At 33.6% G+C, this 25,053-nt stretch overlaps 5 protein-coding genes across 7 annotated transcripts; 1 reads left to right on the forward strand and 4 right to left on the reverse strand.

The window, feature by feature from the left end:
* Positions 1 to 551: 551 nt before the first annotated feature.
* Positions 552 to 2,416, reverse strand: Tssk (Testis-specific serine/threonine kinase). Its single transcript, XM_066739174.1, has 6 exons — positions 2,033 to 2,416; positions 1,768 to 1,941; positions 1,372 to 1,662; positions 918 to 1,292; positions 779 to 849; positions 552 to 684 (listed from the first exon to the last, which is right to left on the reverse strand). Exons 1-6 carry the CDS (start codon positions 2,132 to 2,134, stop codon positions 552 to 554), a joined length of 1,146 nt encoding a protein of 381 aa, XP_066595271.1. The 5' UTR covers positions 2,135 to 2,416.
* Positions 2,417 to 2,764: 348 nt separating this feature from the next.
* RpS25 (ribosomal protein S25) lies at positions 2,765 to 4,041 on the reverse strand. Its single transcript, XM_066739075.1, has 3 exons — positions 3,982 to 4,041; positions 3,268 to 3,360; positions 2,765 to 3,082 (listed from the first exon to the last, which is right to left on the reverse strand). The coding sequence occupies exons 1-3, from the start codon at positions 3,982 to 3,984 to the stop codon at positions 2,819 to 2,821; spliced, it is 360 nt and encodes a 119-aa protein (XP_066595172.1). The 5' UTR covers positions 3,985 to 4,041; the 3' UTR covers positions 2,765 to 2,818.
* A 1,490-nt stretch (positions 4,042 to 5,531) lies between these two features.
* ZnT86D (zinc transporter 86D) lies at positions 5,532 to 8,595 on the reverse strand. The gene is made up of 2 exons (XM_066739070.1): positions 7,903 to 8,595; positions 5,532 to 7,411 (listed from the first exon to the last, which is right to left on the reverse strand). Exon 2 carries the CDS (start codon positions 7,367 to 7,369, stop codon positions 6,308 to 6,310), a length of 1,062 nt encoding a protein of 353 aa, XP_066595167.1. The 5' UTR covers positions 7,370 to 7,411; positions 7,903 to 8,595; the 3' UTR covers positions 5,532 to 6,307.
* Positions 8,596 to 10,828: 2,233 nt separating this feature from the next.
* Positions 10,829 to 18,906, reverse strand: Snoo (Sno oncogene). The gene is made up of 3 exons (XM_066739069.1): positions 14,808 to 18,906; positions 14,478 to 14,710; positions 10,829 to 14,392 (listed from the first exon to the last, which is right to left on the reverse strand). Exons 1-3 carry the CDS (start codon positions 15,978 to 15,980, stop codon positions 13,555 to 13,557), a joined length of 2,244 nt encoding a protein of 747 aa, XP_066595166.1. The 5' UTR covers positions 15,981 to 18,906; the 3' UTR covers positions 10,829 to 13,554.
* Positions 18,907 to 19,860: 954 nt separating this feature from the next.
* Cby (Chibby) lies at positions 19,861 to 24,943 on the forward strand. Of its 3 annotated transcripts, none has more exons than XM_066739074.1 (4): positions 19,861 to 23,984; positions 24,167 to 24,358; positions 24,428 to 24,543; positions 24,655 to 24,943. In XM_066739074.1, the coding sequence occupies exons 2-4, from the start codon at positions 24,169 to 24,171 to the stop codon at positions 24,742 to 24,744; spliced, it is 396 nt and encodes a 131-aa protein (XP_066595171.1). In that variant the 5' UTR covers positions 19,861 to 23,984; positions 24,167 to 24,168; the 3' UTR covers positions 24,745 to 24,943. The 3 variants fall into 3 exon arrangements, with proteins under 3 accessions (XP_066595171.1, XP_066595170.1, XP_066595169.1); XM_066739073.1 differs by having other exon boundaries at positions 19,864 to 23,937; positions 24,655 to 24,941; XM_066739072.1 differs by having other exon boundaries at positions 19,866 to 24,358; positions 24,655 to 24,941.
* Positions 24,944 to 25,053: the final 110 nt, after the last annotated feature.

Raw genomic sequence — 25,053 nt, forward strand, 5'->3', positions numbered from 1 at the left:
TGGGGTTTTTTCAAGTGGTTACCCTTCCAAGTACTAAGGTGATAATAACGTGAATGACTTAGGACCAATTTCACGAAACCAAGTTAACTTAAATTGTTGTTAAAATAGCAAATAGTTTAGGTAACAGGAACTATTGTTAGCTAGTGCTTAACGACTAAAACCTTCGCGAAATAGTTGGTGTAACTGACCCTTAGTGGTACATATATGACTATTACCTGATCGATTTATAAATTCCCTGAATCTCAGTAACCTCAATATAGCGTAAAATATTTTACGAATATTAATAAACGAGACAATGTCCTATAAATATTCTTACAATATTTTTATAATATGTATAAATATTTTTGTTTGCTGAGTAAATCCATGCTATAATAGTCGGACAATTTTTTAATTTAAAAATAATAGAAAAAAATTTTCTCTTAGCGAGAATTTAATTAATAATGAATAATGAAATATTTAAAATCAATTAAAGTACAATAAAAAAAACTGATTTTATTGAATATTATCCGTACGGGCGCAATTTTATAAATAATATTATATGTTTTCTTTGTTTATTTAATTGTATTGTTTTCTAATTTTAGTTTGATTTTCGTTTTGCAGAAGTGATTGTGTGTATAAGTGAATTCGGTTTTTATGTAAATTTGTGTATTGTCTGACCAGGATGGTATGAATCTAGCGTGAGTGCTATGTTATCACAATCATATCGTTATTTAAGATGGAGTTTGTTAAAAATACCGAGAAAAATATATTTATAGCCACTACTACGCGGAGCTAATACCTTTCCTTAAAAAATGATCGTGATGTATCTATTTGTTTGATAAGGTGATATATCCATTTTGGAATGAAACCCTTAACTGTTTAAAGATGTGGATTATAATATGGATAAAAAACTACATTTGATATAAATGGTTATAAACCTGTTGATGAAAAGGTGGTGCCGAATGAACAAGCCGTCCAACGTGGGTAGATGATTTATCCTTTTTAGCCCGTACCCATTCATGAGCAAGAACTCTTTCAAGTGTAAATCTAAGAGTAATATCCGGCTCTAAAATGTGCTTAACAATATTTTTTGCCGTTACGGAAAGAGTATCGCGTACGCGTGAACGAAAGAACCAATTTCGTGACATTTGGTCCTTGAGTAACCGCCTATGATTGGCATCATCAAATGGCATTGAGCCATTTAAAATAATGAAAAGAATGATTCCTAGCGACCATACGTCCGCCAATTTTGGATTATAGGGGGTCCCTGACACAACTTCCGGTGCCGCATAAGCCGCTGAACCGCAATAAGTCTGAAAGTGTAATTTCATTGATATCATTCATTTTAAAATACGTACAATTTTGATTATCCTGGTGCGTTTCAAAGTATACCTGGCTAAGTACTCGTCTCCCATCGGAATCAACACAGAATCTCGCAAAACCGAAATCGGCCAGTTTAACATTGAATCTCCTTGAGAGTAGGATATTTTCGCACTTCAGATCCCGGTGAGCTATATTTTTACTATGGAGATAATGTAATCCAGATGCCATTTGACGGAACCAAAGCTTCGATTGTTGCTCCGGTACGGCGCCATTTCTTTTTACGAAATCCAGAAGATCGCCGTTATCGGCAAATCGCATGAATATAAAAACACGTGGTCCACGCTGCAAAATACTATGCACCTAGAAATAACGTACGCCAAAATGTAGAAAAGCTACTTCATATCAATTTCAATAACTTTTAAAAACAGCTATTTAATTTTCTCCTCGTATTCCCGCAGTTCTTACTTGAATAATATGAGGATTTTCAATTTTCGTTAAGATTTCGAGTTCGCGAGGAAAAAACTTTTCAAGGAAATCGCTCGGGGCTTCTTTTTTATCGAAAATTTTACACGCAAGGCGCATTTTCTTTCGACTCGTTCCATCCACATATTCAGCCAAATGAACGGTTGCATACGATCCCTAAAAATGCATCTTATATGTTTAATGATTACTTTACTTGCAAAGCAAATTATACGATATATCTAATGTGGATGTGAAGAAATAAATGTACCTGTCCGATTTTTTTTCCAATGATGTAGCCCCGCTGCTCCAGTGCATTTACTTCAGAGTTTCGGGGGCTTAATCGCTTAGATGCACTTAATGGCATGGCCATGCCCGCTGCAGTCTCTTCATTGGAAGACCAGCGGCTTTTGTGGCGGTTAACTGGCTTCTTGCACTATTCTGATGCATAATTATCTGAATTATAATGCAGAAACTAACTAAATCCGACTTTTAACTTGTTTCATAAATGAGAAATTTGAAGATTATAACCCTCATAATTATTAATTTGCTGAATAGTTTACATTAACCAGGAAAAAACTTGTAAATTAAAATAAACTCATTTATGAACTAATGAAGTATTGCATACTTTAAATTCTTGATTACGTTTTTAGCCTTGAAAGTTTAGTTCATTAGCAATTATGTTTTGCCAGTGATGATTATAGACTAGAATTTCAACTTTGCTCGGCTACACTAAAGATTTCTTGGCACGTTTTTTCATTTGAATGATTGTTTCTACTAGAATTTTGGATTTCGAGCCCAGCTTGTACCTGGTATGAAACCGGGCAGAAAAAAAAAATTCGTAACTCATTTGAAATCAGCTATTAACGCGGATAAACAAAAAGACGGCGTATTGCTAAACAATCGATTAAATATCATCGAGTATTTCGAACGTACTTAACTCCGTAATTATCATAATTAAAAAATCAATTTAGCCATAAAGGTATTCGTTCATTAATAAGAGTTCTGTTTGTCTATTTATATTTTTTATTAAACATATACATTGCGCACAGATAAATTATGCAGCTGGATCATCGCCCTTAGTGGTACGCGTATAAATAAGCTGTGCATGATGTTGTACAACTTGCTTTACAAGACCTTTCTGTTGCAATTCGATAAGAGCTCGCCTTGCAAGGGATCCACGGATTTTCAATCTCTCACTCACAATGGATGGTGTGATTAATTTGTACAATGGGATATCTTTAATAAGCTTCTCATATGTATTTTTGTCAAAAAGCACCTGGTTGTTTAGCTTATCCCGTACTTTTCCTTTGGACCACTTCTACAATATTAGAAAAATATTAATCACTTAGTATTATATTGAAGAAATTATAAGATAATATTTAATATCATAAAATATAATCAGACTCATTAAATCAGCTTTTTGCTTTCAGGATGCATCAAGCAACTTGCAAATGTCATCACGCAAAATACTTATTTCTCATTTTGTTTTCAATACATGCATACCTTCTTCTTAGCTTTTCCTCCAGATCCACCTTCCTTCTTCTTTTGTGTCTTCTGAGGTTGTTTTGACGATCCCTTTGTATCTTTCTTAGGAGCCTTTAAAACAGAGGTAAACATAAGTTTTTATGTTCTGTGCATAGTTATACTTAAAAATATTTACATGAAATACATAATCAGACTCATTAAATCAGTTAAACCTCCATTATTAGGTCAAGAAAATCTCATTCGTCATATTTATTTCAATATTATAGTTGTACTAAAAAACCATAATAGTTAACCATATTTAGAGAATAATTATAGTACCAAAGAAATTTTGAAATCATTTCAGAACATTGATAGCTTTATTTTTTACCATGTTCATACCAGAAAATTAAATGAAAATGTTAGGTTATGTTTTACTTCATTATTTGCTGCAATGATTATGATATCCAATTAAAGAAAAAACAGTAAATATATTATATATACCTTAAGCTACTATAACTGTACTAAAACTCGTACTTATGAAAAATTTAATGTTAACACAAAAACAAGTTATTCATAAGCCATGTGAACATCTTCGAAACTTTAAGAATGTCTATTTTTTACAAAATTTACATATTTAGATACCTAGTAAATATTGTTCAAATACTAAGTAACTCTAAAAATATCATTTTATTATATGGAAACTGATATATTTGATGGTTTTTTTATTAATGTATAAAGTATGAAAATACATACCATGTTGGTTGGCGTTTAACAAGAAAAAGGAAGCGTATGCTCCACCATCTTTACTTTCATTAGGTCACGAACTTTACCGGAAGCTAATGGGTAAATCAATTTAATATCCGATAGTATTGTTTAAAATATGGAAAAATTAAAACTATTTTACTAACATAAAAAGTTATTTAATTATCGTCTTCATTTAGCAAATTTTAAAAATACCCTTTAACAAAAAACATTATATGATTTTAATTGATTTGAGTCACTTTGGTATTTTTTATTATGACACTAAAAAATTAAAGATAGTGTTCTTTATATAATATTAATTTTGCTCACTCTACTTTTTTAAAAGAATAATTATGGCTACTTTAAAAAATATTCCATATTGAATAGCTTCATTTAGGACTGATTCCACAAGCCTTGTTTAAACTGGATTAAGTTAATTATGCTATATTCTATGTGACATAATATATAGCAAAATTAACTTAATCCAGATCAAAAAAGGCTTGTGGAACCGGGCCTTAGTGTTACAATTTTTACAAAACTGTATTACTTATTTGAATGAATTATAATATTTGAAATATTATTGCATATTAATTATAATAAGTACTTTAAAATTATTTATACACACACATAACGCCTTACAATTTGTTGGCAATAAACAACCAATGTGTTATGGATTATATTATATTTTAATTATAAAGAATATAAATATTGATAAAAAATTGACAATACCTGATAATTGCGTTTTGGCTTTTACATGATCACAATTTAAAATGTGTTACAGATAGAGTAAATTTTTATTAAAATTGGAATGTTAACATTATAGTTTAATAAATGTGATCTGAGCATTTTAGAACACTATCTAAATTGAATGAAGATCATTCTTTATAAAACATATAATAAATGCTTTTAATAGGATATCTTACGATTACATAACTTGTATTGTTTGTTGGTAAATTTTTGATACAAAGAAATGAGATTTGATAATGTTTTGTACAAAATGAAGCGCCATACAAAGCAATTTTCACAAAAATTATTGTAGGCATCTAAATAAATAAAAGACTATATTTACCCATAGCATCAACCATAATTAAAATTATCTACGAGAAAATATATTCTCTTGCATGAAACAAAATGTTTCAAATTTTTCCAATTAAAATATAAATACTTTGTTACATTTTCATTCCTTACTTTAGCACAGCTAAGTGTTCTTTATAAATAATTTATTAATACTTAAAATTTAGGATTAAATTTTATAATATAAGTTTTAAATGCTTTTCATGATACTTTATAACAAAACTCTTTTTCTACTTTTACACTTTAATAAATAAAAAGTGTATTAGCACATTTTTAACTTTATATACTAATAATATTTTTCATGAGATGCTTTCTGCTACTACATTACTTGGCATTTTATGCAACATAAACCTAATGCAATGTTTTTTTAAGTAAAATTGAATAGGTATTATGTGATCTGTAACATTACAGAATCACACTGGAAACAATTTACTATTACAGAAAAGGATTTTAAAGAAGGTTAACTGAATATAAATTATTATCTCTGCCAGTTATAAAACAATATATCCTCCTCAAAACTCCAAATATTTTGTATAACATTTGTGAGAATACACAAGGCTTTAACAATAGTTACCAAAGAGATTTTAAAGATAAAAATTAATTAGCCATAAATATAAGTAGTTATACACACACATTGGAACTGAATATTGTTTTAAATATATTTGATAATAAATTCATTACCTACTTAACAATACCTACTTTCCTTTCTTAAATGCAACTTATAATTTAAACAAAGTACAGATACAGCAGAACCTGTTGCAGTTTATAGAAATAATGTTGCAGTTCCTGTTTCTATTTTTGGATATAATTATAAAAGCAAATTGTTGATTTTATAAATAAATCTTTACTGCAAGAGGTCAAAAGTTTACAAAATGTAAGGGTTTAATATTTACACAATATCATATGATAAGAATAAAATATCTTACTTCCCTATGTTAGAAAACAACAATATTCAAATGAGCTATAATTTATATCCCAATTAATATTTGTGGTGTATATACTGAATTAAAATTTAAATTACCTGGAAGGCTACTGATATAGCACCTCTGCTGATTTACTAAATAAATATTTTTTAAACAATTTGTAGTCTTAAACTATATTTACCATTGTTTACAAAGTTACAACCACATTGTTTTAAAATGGCAAATATATTCTGCAGTAAAGCAGTATTCCTAGCTTCTCTTTGACAAACTCCACATATTGTTGCTGCGTTAAAGGAATCTTCTTTGCAAAGATATTTTGTGAGGTATATGTTATTTGTGGATCACATGGGTGCATAATCCAACTGAACAGTGAGATGTCTTACACCAGCTGCTTGAAAAATCATTTGTGTATGGGCTACAACATATTTGGCATCAACTGTTCTAGCTACTTCAAGTTTCATGCATCCTACATACACATCAGAACACAAAGTCCAAAAATGTTGTTCTTGCACACTATAAACCCCTGCTAATTGTTTTACTTTATTATAGCATTGTGGTAAAATATGATCAAGTGCCATAGGCTGTCTCTGCATAAGAATCTCCCAAGATTCTTTCATCAGAGAGAGTACACTTAATACTATCAGTACTGCTATAAGCATAGAACATATAGGGTCAGCTATCATCCATCCAAACATTTGCATTAAAACAGCTGATATAATTACACCAACTGATCCAAGTGTATCAGCTAGAATATGCAGAAAAACACCTTTCATAATTTGTGAATTACCACCCGTAAAAGATGGATCTATTTCAATATCATGATGATCATGGCTGTGATTATGATTTGTATGAGAATGGCCATGGCCTCCATGTGAATGTGAATGGGAATGACCATGACTACCACCTCCATGGCCATGTCCATGTCCATGTTGAAAAGCATATATTCCTACTAAATTCACTATAAGTCCAAGCACAGATACGACAAAAAGTCTTTCATGTTTTATTTCTGGTGGTTCGATTGCTCTTTCAACAGCTTCGGACATAATAAATAGAGCAATAAATAATAATAATAGCCCATTCACAAAACCACCAAGTACTTCTGCTCGTACATAGCCATAAGAATATCTTTCATTTGCTCTCCATTTTGTAATAACTGAAGCTACCAAGCCAGCTAATAGACCAGTGCAATCAAAAAACATATGAAAACTATCTGAAATTAGGCCTAAACTGTTTGTCCACATTCCATACGATAGCTCAACAAAGGCAAATGATAAGTTTAGAATTAGAAAAAGGAATAAATTCCTTGTATTTTTGTCTGAGAAGATTAAACGCTTCCATCCTAACAGCTTCTCCTTAATGTGACTGCCAATATTACGTGAATCTTTGTGCGAAAGAGGAAGCATATTGAGTTAAATCCAAACTTATTTTCAATCATAAAAGTATGCCTAAAAAAGAAAAACTATTATTAGCTTCTTTTATACAATTATTCAAATACCATATAATAAATTACACAATAATTTAATTAATGATTTAACACAATAATTTCATACATATGTTATATTTGTACAATAAATATTTTGTAGAAAAACACACAATTTTTACATTCAGGATGCATTTTCTTCCTCATTTATAGAAACTTAATAAAGGAAAATTAACACTAGATTTGTTTTAACTCTGTTGAAAATATGTCATAAAATTAGTAATAGTTAAGTTAAAATTTATTATTTCCAAAAAGCAAAAAGTCAATTCAATTTTAAATAATGTATAAAAAAATTCTAAGAAATATTGTATTTGCATTATTAAATCAGTAATTAATAAAAAAAACACTATTTTTTTTCGAAAAAATAAGCAAATGTCATTAGATTGCTAAGAAATGAATTGACACGTCTACATTATGCGGGTTGTTAACCTGAAAATTTAGACGTGTATATCTTACCACTTCACATAAAGTTTAAAATAAACAGCTGGGTTGAGTACTAAGCGTCAATCATTAGGCGGTTTTTTAGTTATAGTTATCTAAAAGAGCACTTTCATTTTTATGATATTAATATTTTCTTAATTCCAACAGTAATAATATTCTGAACGGTGCCATGCTTAACAAAATACTTTACTAGACTGCAGCGGGCAGCCTGCAATCTGTATCAAACTGTACATTTGTACATACACCACCCACATGACAACCTCAAAAACTACAGCCAACTACAGCTTTGTGTTTATGGGTCTATTTATATCGTATAATTACATTCTAATTATCAAAGCTATAATTTTTATATTAGTGTTAAAAAAATATTAAGAAGGAAACATATTTTTCTACTTCCGTAAATATTGGAAAAACCCTATAGGATTATCATGTTATTGCTTCACTAATAGAATGGCTTTTATTAAAGTTCTCAGTCTAATCATTCTAGTTTATGTAATACATTCCTTTCGATATTAATAGGGTTGGTAGTGTCTAGCTGAAGAAAATTTCAATTTCTTACCCGGCAAACCAAAATTAAAATCAAAATCAATAGAATTTATTACAAAAGCTAAAAGTAAAATTTAAAATTTAAATAATTGAAATAAAGTGGCTATTGCTCAATAAAATTGAGCATATATAATTTCTAAAAAAATGCTTTTTATTTTCCTCGAAATTTTATAAACATCAACCATCATTTTAAACTACATTGAATCAACGTCTACGCAAAAGCATATGCTAAATATATATATATATATATATATATATAGATTAAATATTCAATGATGATATTATAAATAATAATAATCATCGAGACAAGCGTACAGTAATAATAATAATATAATAATAATAAATCACATTTTAAACTGCTTTGTATTTTTTTCAATAGATAATTTGAAATAACATAAATGAATGTATTAATTTTTAAGATATTACAAATACATTTGTCTAAATTGCATAAATTCATTATACATGTTATACTTTTCTTTTATAAAGGCTAATGAATTAACCATTTAAGTTTTTAATACAGGGTCGCTTATATAGAAAAAGTGTATCGAGATGAGCTATTATTATCACTTTGTATTATTGCTGTATATATCTCTGTGCAATATAATTATAATTACATACATACACATATATACATATATATATATATATATGTTTTAAAGGATATATTATGTATCGAATGCGGCTCTTCATATGATCTGGTATTAAAAATGTTTCATAAAGATTTATATTTTTGCGAGAAATACATACTACATTATAGTTATAGAGAAATGCTATTAGAAAAATTTAAATAGGGCTCGATTGAAAAAGGGCCTTGTTTCCAGGTTTTCTCCGCAGAATTGTAAGTATTCCTAGGAGTCTTAATATACGGTACTACTGCAGTATATTAAGAAAATCACCGGTACGAAAAGAATTCGAGTTTCAGCCCCTGAGATCAAAATTTGTACTTTCACTTTGCACTTTCTTTAATTTATCTTCGCATTTTTCACGCACATATTACACGTTAATACCAATTGGATTCTCATCTTTTATTAATTCAATCATTTTATCTCTCAATAGTTAATCAATTAATAAAATCAAATAAAGAATTATGATATACATATATAGAGTTCGCTATAGATGAAACCATTGAAACTATACACACAAAATTTTGTTCAAATTTCGTAACCATAAAGAGATATAAATTTTTTTTATAAGATCTTTTTCAAGTTTTTTTCGATTTGCACTAAGAAATTTCTTATACAATAAACTTATATCCCTTTTAAATACAAATAAACAAAATTTTCTAAGCATGGTCTGAATCGTTTTATTTGGCTAACCCTGTATATATAATACAACATACAACTTAAGAAAATAAACTATTGCCCACATCTTGCTTCGTTAATTTATTTTACTCTTCTACATTATATCTAATCGAAAATGTTCATATGCCGGTTTTTAAAAGAAGTAAAATATGTAGAATTCGAATAACTTTTAATATATCACCCATAAGTCATTTGTAATACATCCTAATTATAATTACTTACGTTAGTTATATAGAGCACATGCGTTGTTGAATAAATTATACACGAACAAAATTAATCTTAGTATTACATATGCAGTACCTAATAATGACAATGACGTGTAGTAACGTCTTCAAGTATTTTGGTGACGAATTTAATAATGTAGAGAATAATGTATACACATTCTGCTATCGCGCTCGTGCTATATTATTCATAAAAATGTATATCCTATTTAAATTATATGTGGAAGCAATAAATATTATGAAAACAAATGAATATTATAGCTTTCATACACGTTCATAAATTTCATTAATTTTTCCATCAAATTGTTTTGTAAAATGTGGTCTCTTCAAATTAGCTATCTCCAATACAATAGTTTATTTTCTTTAACAGTATATGTATATCTATGTATAAATTATGTTGCAACTGATATAACGCTTGTTATATTTTTTACATGATTTTCTTATTTTATACAGAATAAGAAAGATCACATGATTTTGCCAGATTCTCCTTGTTCCGATCCAGAGTGCATACTGATATCACGTTAACAAGTTCAGCATAATAAATAATCATTTGTTTAAAATTAAACTCGTGCAGAAAAGTATATATATATACATATAAATTTAGTTATACAGGGTTTTTACTTTAACTCTACTCAGAGCGTGTAAATGTAAAAATCCACATTTATCTCTATAACTATATAAAAGACATCAATTTCTTGAATAATCCTTTTTTGGATTTTAACACAAATGACTTTCAAGGTCTCATGCGAGAAATTAATATCTTTTATAATTACACAAATGACTGAATTGTTATATCCACATTCTGAAGTGAGTAAGGTAAACACCCAATATACATATAAATATATATAATTTATGAACTATACAATGTCCAAGTGTTATAGATATTGCATTTATTTATTACATATATCTTCGTTTGAAATGAAAATACATTTGCAAGTCTTGGCAGTTTAACGATTCTGATGATGAACTATTCATACGCAGGTTTCAAATATGCTTAGATCGCGCTGTATAGGTAAGATACAAGTTATTTATTGTTTAATTCACGTACTTAGCTCATATACAAATATATACAATATACATATATATTTATATACATACTAAGTACATACGAAAAACATAGATTATATTATGTAGTTTACTTTAGGTGGGATTCTTCTAATATTATAATGTTATGTATGCTGTACACGCGTTGATAATTATAATGCTGACTATATCATAGGATGAGTTTCTTCTATTTCCTCACAATATCGAAAATTATGTTCAAGTTTTTGCTGGAATGCTTTGAAAAACCTATCATTCCCTTATTTTCTTTCTTTTTTGTCTTTTTTTTATTTTACACACATCTGCGTGTTTTGCACTGAAGTCTTAAATACGAAAATTCTATTAGAAATATTTCAAGATATACTTTATTCTTTAATCTTTCGTGGTATTATTATTCATACACTTTAGCTAAAACACGTATTATAATAATTAATTTCCCTGATTTCATGCACAATTTTGTTTTGAAAGACTTCTACAAATGAATGATTAATTATTCAAAATGAAAGATTTCCTAAGCAATCCTTATTATAACATTTTGGTAAAAATATTCCGAATATACAAATGTTTCGTCTTCTGACCCTTTTCCCTTAATAGACAATGCAAATATGAATACATGTGATTTATGAAATTTAATAGTATAGTACAACTGTAAATATTATTAATATTTGCCGTAGAGTCTACGGAATAGCACGGCTTGACTTGATACAAGAGAAATGATTTCTGTAAAAACATTATGGTCAGATCGAAAGTGTCGAATCAGCAAGATTTGAGCATCGATTATAATAAAGTAATTGAATTTATTACAATTTTATATTTATGTAGCTTAAGCTTGACAGTAAAAATCTCACTGCAAATAAATCCAGTTAATATTGTCGAATTCTTTAGAAGGCATTTAAAAAATAATGTAAATAATGGTTATATTCTCAAATAATAGAAATATTTTTTAGGCTCGTAGATATGATTCAGAAACAATGTAAATTCTAATCGCGATTCTTGAAATTACTCATATGCCATCATTTAATTTATCGTTCTGTGTGTATGTGTGTGTGTGTGTCGTTTTATCTTAAGAGTTGTGTACATATTTATAATTACTATTTAAACATGATTATGATGAGCAATTGATGGTTCCCTTTAATGTAGTGTGATTGAAGAATAAAAATATATTGTATGTATATAGAAACTTGGGCGTTGTACTTGTAATATTATTGGACCGAAATTTCCTATTACGAATTCACTACTTTTTCGTCATCTTGCTAAACAAATATTAAGGTAAATGATTAGCTTAATAACTTTGTTTAGAAAACCAAATATTACAACGCACATTTTCCAAATAATCAGTTTGCAATTGATTATCGTTTCAAATTGAAATATTAACAAACATATTAAAAATGGATTTAGCCAATCTGTGCTTTAAATTATAAAATAAATAAAATATATGAATAAAATTTAAATAACAAGAGTTGAACAATTACTCCATCGACGTATCAGTACGAATCTTTTTTAATAAAACGCAAGTATATGCATTATGCAGTTTCCTATTTAAACGTGGTTGTGCAAATTATTACCCACTTGTTTAAATATTAATCGTAATTATTAGGGAAGCCTGTCCTTATTTTTAGATAATTATCTGAACTTAGCACTATCACTCAAAGTAAAAGCACAAGTTTAACTGTATTCAGTAATAATATTAATAATAGTAATAATTAAAAAATAATAATAATTATAACAACACAACGATTTTGAGTAAAATATACTCAATGCTTTCAGTAGTACGACGTATCACGATCTGCTGGAACACACCTAGGTTTATGCTTTCAGCATACCTAGCATAACAATATAGCACCTAGGCTCTTTGTACTTTTGCAATAATTCGCATATTATCGATATATATATATATATATATTACCATATATATTTATATACTATATATAATATATATCTATCAGTAAAGAATGTATTTACATTATGCTTTTGTGATTATACAGGTGATTAATGCAAAGCAATCTAATCTCCGTTACATTCGTCTCATCGAGTACATGCAAGTTTGTATGTATAATCGCGAAGAATATCTGTCCGGCCATTCAGGTGTATTTAATACACAAGAAATTTATCTAATAATTAATTAAGACCTAATCATTATTGACGCAATGAGTTTTCTCCGATCTAATCAAATTTCGTTTTGTACAATATTTACAATCGATTTGAAATGAAACCGATAATAAAATGAGCTTAAAATCCTAAAAATGATAAATATCATAATAATAAAAATAAAAATAAAAGTAATGATAAAGACAATGGCTTTTTGCTTTATGCGTATCACAAAAAATCCGTAAGTTTTTTGAAATTTCTTAGAAAACGATGATATCCTATTACTATACATTGTCGAGCATTGCTTTTTTCGTGCGGATGTGAACAATTCAGCATCACGCTTAATAATTCAGTGCGCGTTCGTCTCAACTAAAGACAAATGCCAGAAATAATTTCTTAAAGTGCAAGAAAACGAAAAAGAGTAAAGAAAAAAAAGAAACGAATTAAGAAAGAAAAAAGAATGATTGTTCTTAATCGTTGTTGATCACTGCTGCCGATTCTGATTGAAGAGACTCCTTATTGTCTGAAGATAATTTTAGTTTTTCTTCTTCTTGGTTGTCAGTACTATCCGCTATACTTGCTTTCGCCATTGACTTTGTGTCATCCTCTTCCTTAGCAGACTGCAACTTCTGCATTTGAAGCTGGCTACGTAGTCTCGAAATTTCACGAGCATCCGATCGTCGATGACGCCTCAATTGCGAATTTTCTGTGGTAATTCGACGAACTAGCTCAAGAAGATCCTGCGGGACATCTAAAGCAATCAGTCTCTCTTCCAAATCTGTAACTGCTGAGTCGTCGGTATCGGAGCAGTCACTCTCCGCTGACGAAACAGTGGTTTCTGTAGTTGGAGGATCCATGTTCAACGTTGACGAAGTAACAGCAGCATTACCTTCTTCTTCTTCGTTTCCTTTAACAATTTTATTCTCATTTTTTATTGCCTCAATTTGATCATTCTCTGGCGAACATGGGAGATAATGATGGTACGACCCACTAATACCAGGTCCAGTGGTCACTGGACCAGGGGAAGTTTTCTCCAGCTTAACATTAACTGGAAAAGATTGTTCTTGCTTTTCACTGGGACTTGGCGAATGATGATTGTATCGACGATGTTCATGATAATGACGTCGTGAGTGGTGAATGGAAGGAGGTGGTGGAACTGGAGTCATAGCAGGCGATGGTATGGGCGCCAAAGCAACATTAGGCTGGAAGTGTGGTTCGAAACGTTCACACTCGGATAAAGGTACCACTCGTTCTGGATGCTGCAGTACTGGTGGACCGCGACTTAAATAAGGAGGCACCAATGGTGAACTATGCATAGTAAAGTACAAGTAATCAAAAAAATATTGTTACAGTAACAATGTAAAAACAAAAGGCTTGTTTTGTCAATGCTTACTTATCCCTATGTTTACAGGAGCCTGCTGCACTCCAAGGCCTAAAAGCTGATGCTCCTCTAGTAGCCAGTTCAAAAACTGCCCACTGCATCTGCAAATATGGATCACTTGCTGGTGGTGGCTGAGAAGCTGGATGATAGATCAACCTACTACCATTGTTATATATACTAGGACAATCGTCTCGTCCTATCTCTTTTTTCGCACGTTTCACCAATTTTTCTGGATCATGTTGCAGCTAAAAGTGATTTATAGAAGGCAATGGTCAATATCAAAACACAATAAATTCATATTTTAATAAAGTGAATAAATGAATGTACAAAGAAAACACTTACCTGTAGTTTTCTTTTGCTATTAGGTACAAGATGCCTTTCCTTAATTTCTCTATAAACGAGTAATGCTTTATTATAATGCTGCTGATCTCGAGAGAGTTGCAAATAAGATCTCCAGTTAGAAGAATCAAAACCCCAGTGGCAAGTACGATTTTCCAAAGACCTATGAGCATGTCTTACAAAACGCTGTGGAGAAAATTGACAGCCACACTCCAAACATTCGATACAAACAGAATCTTCCGAATCAAAGAGATCAGCATCAAAGATTCCTTTGCACTTGCCAAAGCACTCATGATACACTTTAAATTGAGCAATAGTATCTCCCTCGATGTCATTTTTGCCACTGATTTTCTTGTCCAGCCCATCCTGACTTTGATCTGTCCCAAGCAGATCGCAGGACTCTGTCCTTGACAACAAAGCACTCACAAGTCTCTCAGCATCAGTCTGAGTGATGAGGCCACAGGAAGGTGCATTTCTTGGAAGGATACCAGAGAGTTTTAATTCTTCCAATTGGTCGCGAGTACATCGCGAACAGTAGATTTGTAATTCGTCGCAGACCTGATTAATCTGCTGAAGCGAAAAATCTTGAAGAACCGTGTTCAAGATCTGGGGTAGACATAACCTTCTTTCACCGCCAACAACAAAGCAGGATATCCTTTCACCCTCGAGGATCGTTTCACACCTCTCGGAGCAGCTTTGGTCCGGGGTGGTGAGAATGGGAATTTGAAACTCCAGTTCCTTTTTTTCGCGTACACTTTTTAGTCTCAGTCTCTCCGGTGGTTGGGGGTCGTCATCGGAATCCTCAAGAACCGGTGGAGGTGGGTCCAGCCTTCGTTCCCTACACGGTGTCACGGTTAAGACGGTGCCCACAGAACCCACGACGGAACCAATTACAGTTCCTACGACATCCCTTTCTTTCTCGATGTCCTTCAACGGAAGATGCTGCTGCTCCGTGGCGACGTCACTGGCACAGCAATTGTTACCTGGACGACTCGGTGGAGAAAACCGAAAGGACGCCTGTTCCTGCTGCAATAAACCCTTGCAGTCCATGCCCAGCAGGGCTGAGCTTGGTCCCTGAAGGCTCTTTACAGCCGAGAGCTGATATGTCTTTAGGACCGTAGATAACTGCGGACTGTAGCTCTGATTGCTAGTATTCCCGGGCAATAGTGTCTCCATTCTTAATCCTTAATAGATAGCTTTGACTTTGTCAAATTCTCAATGTAAAACACAACAATCACTCATTCGTTCACTTGATCGGCAAACACTACGCGTGCTACTCCCTGTATATAGTATAGACAACGCGCAATCCTTCCTTCCTTCCTTCATTCCCTCTCACCCCACCTCACCAAACCTATTACACCTATCTCGTTCTCTTACTGACACTGACTCTCTCTCTCTCTCTCTCTCTCTTTTCTCTCCGTTTCTCACGTGTGCTAACTCAACGTTTTATTAAATTCGTTCAAGGGTACTGTGTCTATCACATTATCAACGGCGATGCCTTGAAAATTCGTCCAGGAATCTCTACTATCATCATTATTAGCATCATCTTCATCATTATCACTATTATAAACATCATCTCTGTCTTTTCGTTCCATTCATTTAGCCGATCGACACTCTTGTCTCGCGATATTTGGCCTCCTTGTGTGTGAATTTGGCAATGAGAGAGTGAAGAAGGGGAAAATAAGAGAGGCAGGGAGGGGGGTATCTAGAGAGAAGGGGAGTGGGAGTGAAAATGCCAGTGGCCAGACTCTAAGACGATAAGGACAAGGACGAAAATGGATCGTGGAACGGGAATAGGAACAGCAATAGCAGCTGTAACGAGTGTTGAATAAAGGGGGATATTTGCGCATCGTCAGCGGGAAACAGTTTTATCGCAAAGCCTGTTCTCCCTTGCTCACTTATTGAATTTCTAATCGTAATAGAACTTGACGCACTTCCCCCCGCGTTTCTCTCTAAACGTTTCTTTAATCATATTACACCCGAGAGCAAATACGTACACAGTTCTGCTTGCCTCAGCATGGTCCACGGTCCACTACGACGCTGTTTGTCTCTGTGCCGCAGCCGTAACCGCGCGTTACACACATGATACTGAACTAACTAGTAGCTAGTGCTAGCGTACTAGTACAGTAGGCTATACGGGCTATACCAAGCCAGCCAGCTTCGCGTATGTGTGTGCGTAAATATGCAGCACACTGGTAGACGGCCTACAGACCGATCACAGTCGAAACAAACAAGTCATCCGTGTTGACGAGAAAAGGAAAGACAGGGAGTGGGGATGGCTGCATGAGGACTGGATAAGAATGAGGAGAGGGGCAGAGAGGACACACTTTTTCATACGAAGCGGCGTAAACACTTGGCAGAGTAAAAAACTAAAAAATGCGAGTCTCTTCGGCGTGAAAAAGAGCGTCGAAGAAGAGAGACTAGTTTGGCCGGGAGAAGGTTATTGCGCATACACCGAGACCAGAGAAGAGAAGGAGAATAAATAGATGAAGAAGAGAAGAAGACGACTCTGTTGGCATACACGCGAGTCCCTCTCGCTTGCTCGCTTACTCGTTGGCTTATTCGCTTGCTCGGTCACGGGTATGGGTCGGTGGCCTGGTGGACGGTTGGCTGTTGGCTCGTGCCTTCTTTACGCACAATCCAACTGAGAACTAAAAAAACAACAGCACATTTTCATCCACGATCACGAAACTTTTGCCATGGTATCGTTGCTGTTGCGTTGTCGCGCGTCTCTAATTTCAACTACGCAGCGGTGTAGCCACTCTTTCTTCTTTCTCTTTTTCTCCTCGCGTCATCCTCGCAGCCGTGACTATGCGCGTCTTCATATCTCCACGATCAAAGTTGAATTTTGCACGAAACAGACACTCGAGTCTAGTTCTTTTAGTTACAAAGACACGCGGGCACGCCGACAGACATACACCGTTATCAGCAGCCTACCGCTGCCGTCGTCGCCGTCGCTGCTCGCGCCACCACCTCCTCTACCTCCCTCGCTGTCTTCTTTACCACCACTACTACCACTACCGCCACCACCAACAACGCGAAGAATGACCTTCCTTTCCTTCCACTCCACTCAGTCCACTCTCCAATCTCGTTCCGACGATCAAATCGAGCTCCTCTTTGTCGGTCGATTCGAGAGTCACGCCAACCAACAGCCGAACTCTAACACTACTCTACTACGCCTGTTACCACTACTACACTGTTATTACTACTAGTTACTACTACTACTAATACGATGATCTTTCGTTGACAGATATCGAGCAGCAGCAGTCTCTCCAATCAGTAGCCGAGCGACGTCAAACACGACTGATTTATTTGACACGCTGCTCCACAATGGCGTATTGATCGAGTACCGAAATAATGTCATTACGCTTTGTTTTCTCCTTGTTATTGTTATTGTCGTCGTTGTCGACGAACCATGTCGCTTCTTTCTCTCGTTCTCTGGCGGCGAGTGCGATTAACAATCGCCAATGGCTAGTAGTAGAAGAAGCAAGGCTGTAAGTCAGTAGACGAGCATATAGGACGCGGTAGTATCACACCAAGCCAAACGTAACCACGATACTGGAATACTGATCACAAAAGAGAATAAATTGAATGCATAAATCCGTCAATACGCGCACATGCGACATTTCTTGCACTTGCTTCGCCAAACCCACCAAACCTCGAAGATGATGACAGCGGTTCTACTATGTGTGTCTTTTTCTTTTTACACTCCCCACTTCTTCCTTCTCTCCTTCCTCTGCCACCACTACCCCGCTTCTTCGTCGTCACCGTCTTCGCCTTTTCGTTTCTCTCCGCGCGCGCACTCACACCAACACTCTCACCAATCGCAATATTCTTAATCCCCCCATCCTTCTCTCATTCTCTTCTCGCTCTTCCCAACCATCTTCTTTGCGTCTTTGGCGTGTATTTAAGAAATGATGAGAAACAAGACTACGATTAAACGTCGAAATCTGAGAGCGATAATCGTGATATCTGTATGTGTAACTGTCAATGTTTTTGGTTTCTTCGTCGAGTGCTGCGGCGAAGCCACGCGCTTGCGCTTTCTCGTGCAAGTGTATTTTACGACCTGCTGTCCTTCTTTGTCTACCGCCTCTTCGTTTTTTCTCCTCTCTTTCTACCGTGTCTAGCATACAGCTAGCATATTCGCTCACTCGCATCACAAAGTCACCTACCTTCCCTTCTCTTTTCAAGTTCCCCTTTTAGCGCCCTCCTCTTTCCCACTCTTCTTTCCGTCTCACTCTTTTAGTGAGGTTAGGACACACGACGTATACGACATTACAACCTAGTGTTGCAAGAACGCGGGAATTCGGGACCCCCACTCTGACTCCCTTGCGCTACCAGCATCGAGAATATAAGGGTCATGGTGGGAGTCTCAAATTCCCGTTTTCTTGCAATACTAATACGACTCATATTATATTAGGTTTGTGAGTGTGAGAGCAATGGGTACGCGCGCGCTGTTGGTCTGCTTGTCTGGTCTTCTAGCAAGTAGAGAGGAGGAATCTGCATAAACTCTCAGCTTGTCAGTCTCTTTTTCAGTGACTCGTAACTGAGGAGGCGGTGCCATCGCCACGGCCGTCGACATATCACCATTCGCCTTCGTAAGGCCGAGTATCCGTAGAACCTCCCGATAATAATTATAATAGCAGTAGCAGTAACCGCGTGGCTAAAGCTACACGAGCTTTGTGGTGTTTCTGTTAAAGACAATTCAGCGGCCATTCTGCCTTCTCTGCGGTCGCTTTCTCTCTCCATCTAGTATACTCATATATCGACCCTCTCTCAAACTATTCTCTATTGCCGTCTGCCATGTCTCGTGTACACTACACTCGAAAGGCCAACCATACTAAGTTGTGCCTACATTTTCTTATGAAAGTCTAGCCAGCGTGCTGTCTCAAGGGACAAATAGCGAGACGAAGGTCGGCTGGCTAACTACAGGAAGACATACCTTCGACACCCAATTTAACCAATAGCACTAGTAGTACTAAATATACTATACCATACTATAGCATAACACGTACAATATATCTAATCACTTGCAAAGTTCCAATATATCAAATACGACCTCTAAATAGGAATTCTTTCATTCGTCTATATGATGAAAATTCAAATTATAGACAGTACGTTAGGAGAGAGAAGGAGAATACGCGATGTAGCTCATTTCTACCTAATCCTATTAATTCCTCCGTTTCGCGGAATAGCGAGATTTATTCAAAGCTCCTCGTGTCGCACGTGTTTCGGTTCCGCTGAAATCTCTAATGGTGTACCACGGAACGACAGGGCGAGCAGGGCGTGCTCTTCACATAGATGGCGCGCATTCGTCTGTATGCATTATTACGATCCGTACATACGATCATATGCAAATTGATTAGCGAAAAAAGCAGGCCTACTACCTACTCCGTACTAGGTCGGTTGCACGACTTGCACGTTGCACCTTGTAAACCGTTTTGCGCCGATTGCATAGGCCTATATGTACATAGTCTAGCGAGTGTCATTGGTATGTCGTGCCACGTAACGACAGTTGCATACTTCGTCAAACTTGCGTAGCATTGTTTATAAAGGGTTAATTAGGATGAAAGACGCGATTCTATAGAATTGTGCATGTGCACGTTTTTATTAAACGATAATATGCGTTCGAATGTGTTTGGTCTTGGAACTGGCGTGTTTACTGAACAAGTGTATAGTGGGGATAAAAAATGTAAACCCTATGCGTTTGACTGTGACCTGACGCGTGTGTGCGTGTTGACGATCGGCTGAGTGTCTAGCCATGTGACCTCGTGAAAATAGCTTGCTTGTTTGTAGTAGCCCGTAGATTACTCCGCACCGCACGCGATCTTACATCATGGTAGTGCGGGTACTACGAACTGGCAGGCAATACTTTTATTTAGTCACAAACTTCTCACACTTGCATCCTATCATCATACCACAGTCAAGTGCATTCATGCAAAGGGGAAGCGTTCGTGTAGCATATATCCTTTGCGTATATGCTCAACATTTTCTCTCCTCTAATATTTTATTAGTCATGTTAGTGTCATTAAGAGTTCATCTGCTACTTCGGTCCAATCCTCTCCTTTCCAATGATAACTGCTCTAGTCAAAACAAAATAGTGTATATATTTACTTTCCATTCGCGCCTTTTTTCATTCCTTACTCTTCTTCATTCATATTATTTCTCTATTCCTAAACATTGTCTTTATACTATTATTGTACATTGCTCTGCTCTGTTTAGATTTTCTCTTCGCATATCTTTTCGCTAGAATGTATTTGTCAAGAAATAGCTTCAATTAGATGACGGTATTCGCTATATAGCTGAATTCCTCAGCATAGCAATTCAAGGAAGTACTTTAATATGCGATAGTGTGCTTGTAACTGCTGTACATCCGTATATGCATGTTGAGCGCATAGTGTGTCACTTTATCTTTATTTACACGAACACCGAGAAAAGAACAAAATATCTCGCTGCTATTCGGATGAATCTCTAAACGGAGCCAGGAATGCGCATAACCGATAGTATATATATATATGTGTTGCGAAAATAACGATTAAGATATTTATAGTTTAATAGAAATCGCAAAATTCTCCAAATCGTGATATAAAGCTACAAAAATTCAATGATTTTAATGTAGTTTCTAATCGAAATGCGTCAATTTTGAAATTTTTTGTTTTCTTCTTGTCCATGTCGTTTGAATTGTATAATTCCACACACACGCAATTGGTGTGCTCTACTTATTCTTAATCAATATAGCTTTATTATTTATTATTATGGGCATGGTATCAGTATAGTGCGATTTAAAAAATTATAGGAACGTTTGAAGCGCGACTTACTATTTTGCATGTAATAGTATTACAATCGCAGTACAGCAACTATGGTAGTATTTTGTGAACTTTGATTCAAGTATGTCCTTGGTATTGAGTCGGTAAACAGTTTTCATTAAACGATAACTGATCAATGACCTTAGTATAATAACGTCATAAGTGCATTTCTATCGAAAGAATACTTCTATTTAAGCTCGAATGGAAGAATTTGTTCTAAATACGTAAAATAACAGCAAATTTAAATCGTATATACTAAATTATTCAGTCTAAATAAATTTAAAAAGAAACTTATGCATTTGTAGAGATTTAACTTTTATCACGAGGTTTGATTATTAAAACTTTATAATTATACAAAATTATACAGACTTCAATAAAAGTAAAATTTTATAGTTACTACGAAAATTGAGATACACAGATAAATATAATTGTGCACGATGCGAAAAGCTAACTATATAGGGATTTTCACTATATATAACCAGTCTAATAAAATGGGGTTGACGGTCATCATTTCGCAATAGTAATTTATCATTTATGCCAATGTAAGGCTGCATATTTATTTTGGTACAATATAATTGAATGTAGTTTTAAGTTCATTAAGAAAAATGTGAATATTACAGATTTCATAAACACAATAAACGTCTGAAAGTTATGGATATATCTTTTAAAAAAATAAATAATATAGATCGTAATCGTATTATATGTATACATATTTGTATATATATACGGAGCAGGTTGCACACACACACACACACACACACTTTTGAAGCCTAAAAGTGCCTGTAGAAATTCATTTATCTATGTGTGCACTTAACTACAAGATACATCAGTGTTTTGCTTAGGATCTCTTAGAATGCAGATAGAAAGGAGATTCAAAATGGTTCTATGCAAAAAGTTAAGATCTTATAGTTAGCGAAACAAAATTCGTCTACGTATGTGTCTATGTTTTCAGGGACATGTGTTGATTGCCTTACTCTATAGCATTGACTCTGAATAGTGTTCCACACACTGGCACTTTTAATTTCCTTTACACGAATGTCTCTATGACTTTAAATCTTTATATCATACATATTCAGTCTCATATGTTTCAAGAAAAAATAATTCTACTACAAAACTTGCTATTTTAAAAGAGTTGAAATTCTAATATTACATCATACTAAGGAAAAAGAGGCAAATTTTGTATTACGTTTAGTTACAGTAAAAACGAAGCTGATCTCGAATCACATTAGTATACAAAATAAAGTTATACATTTTTGTTATATCGTACTGTATTATAGGGTGAAGCACTTATTAAGATGTCTCAAAGGTAGAACGTAAAAATTAATTTATCTTCGTATCTCTCCCTGATAGATATTAATTTTTTGCATAATATCTCTTTGTGAATGCAAATAGAAAGAAATTTCAGAAAGGTCGAATGTAAAAATATGACATCTGTTGTAGTTATTGAGATAAACATTATCTTATGTTTATACTTCCCTTGAATGCTCTGGGGCGTGTCAAGTATACCTATATACCCTGTATACACGGCGGGAAATTAATTCGTGTGCGATTCTTAGCTAAATTCAGTCTGTATTTTTTCGGTAAAATTTATAGACACTATTCAATAGCACGAAGAAAACGATTAAATTTCCTACAGTATAGAAAACTATAGTGACTGTCAGAATTTGTTTCCTGGATTTTTTGATCCTTTTAGGAGCAATGTCTCACCACGCGTTTTTCTGGCTCGCCTGGGGTCCCTGCAGAGTTGAAGCAACTAAAGCAGACGCTTTGTTTCGCGCCACTTTGTACTCCTGCCAAGTATTTTTCTGGTCACTTTTAATTTTAAATTCTTTAACAAGGTATACGTAATGTTAGTAACTCCTGTACGCATTAAGAGCCACCCTGTACTACATAAATGAATTATCTATAGCCAATGATTATTTTTCTCTATTTAAGTGAAAAATGCGCGTGATGGTACCGTCCCTAAATGCATCAATAAATTGGAGAACGCTGAATATCTTTCCGTGGTGTTAGGATATTTTATGTTTTCACGCAAGGAACAGCAATACTCTACCCTAGTAAAACCAAATTAAAGACGGAGCAACATGTTTGAAGTCAGTTGCTGATCGCAAATTCCGTGAGGAAACTGAACTGAGGAAGAACTCTTATGTAACACTCTTATACACACATAGTATGTAGTACACGGGTTTGTATTTAACGTAATCATGGAAAATTTGTCGAGTGTCGACTTATATTTTACTGAGAAAGTACAGAGTGAAGTTAGCTGAATCAAAAACGCGAATCAATTTTCTTCTGCACACTCCTGCAGTCACTGCACTACTCTGCAGGTAAATTTTATATATACCTTATGGCCCTTATGAATTATGATGCTTTGGTAAGCAGTAAGCATAGCACAACTTGATTTACGTTTGCTGACAATTTTTTCATATATTTAATTAAAATTTTAATTTAACAAATAAATTTAGATTTTTTTACTAAAATTACAAAGTTGTGTTTATTATATTTTTATATAAACTTTATTTTAGCATGGTTTAAATTCTATTGTTTTTAACCTAGAAATGAAAATGCAGTTTTTTACAAATAAATTTTCTCCAAAAAAAACTCCAACAAGAAAAGCGTCAGTTTTTTTAGCAAATAAGGATTTAAGCCCAAAAAGAATAGAAAAGGAGTTAGGACTAGAAATTGGTCCAATTCGTCTTCGACTTGGCGACCAGGAATCTGTGTTTGAAGCAGGCTTATGGATACCGGGTAAATATTTAATATAAAAATAAATAACGCAAATAATTTGCTGTATTGTAATTGTTTCATTTTTTACAGAAACCGGTAAAATTAGTGGTACCTTCAAAGAAAATGAAAAACTGAAAAACGAGATAAGAAGATTAGAAGATGAAAATAATTTATTGAAAATAAAATTTCAAGTACTGTTGGATATGGTAATAATTAATTTTTTAAATTTACTTTATATAGAGAAAATAATGGCCCTCTGTAAATTAATGTTGTAATATCTTTGGAACGCAAATTTTTTAATGTATTGCATATTTCAGTTGACTGAAACAACAGCTGAAACACAGATGCAAAGAAATGAGCTGGATAGTCTTAAAATCAAACTATTGAAAAATAAACAAGACACATGATCTCTTGTTTAAAAATAAATCTCTTTGCCTTGTTTTATTATAACAGACTTATTTTCCAGAAATATGTTTAATTTCACTTAATGACATTATAATTGTACCATTAGAAAAATGAAAAAGGTATATTTATGTAAAGTGAAAAACATTGTCAATTAATAGTATTAAGTTATTATTACTTTATCACGTTTCTAAAATTCATATTATTTATATTTCATTGGATTCTACTATGTAGGTATGCACTATTTCAGTTTCTAATTTACATTTTTCAATGTTGAAAAAAATCTGAAAATATGAGGAGTTAAATAAATTAGT

Source organism: Prorops nasuta, unplaced genomic scaffold, assembly GCF_024137725.1.
Source record: "Prorops nasuta isolate Cenicafe-Biocafe unplaced genomic scaffold, Cenicafe_Pnas_1.2 PNAS00019, whole genome shotgun sequence".
NCBI classification, from domain to species: domain Eukaryota; kingdom Metazoa; phylum Arthropoda; class Insecta; order Hymenoptera; family Bethylidae; genus Prorops; species Prorops nasuta.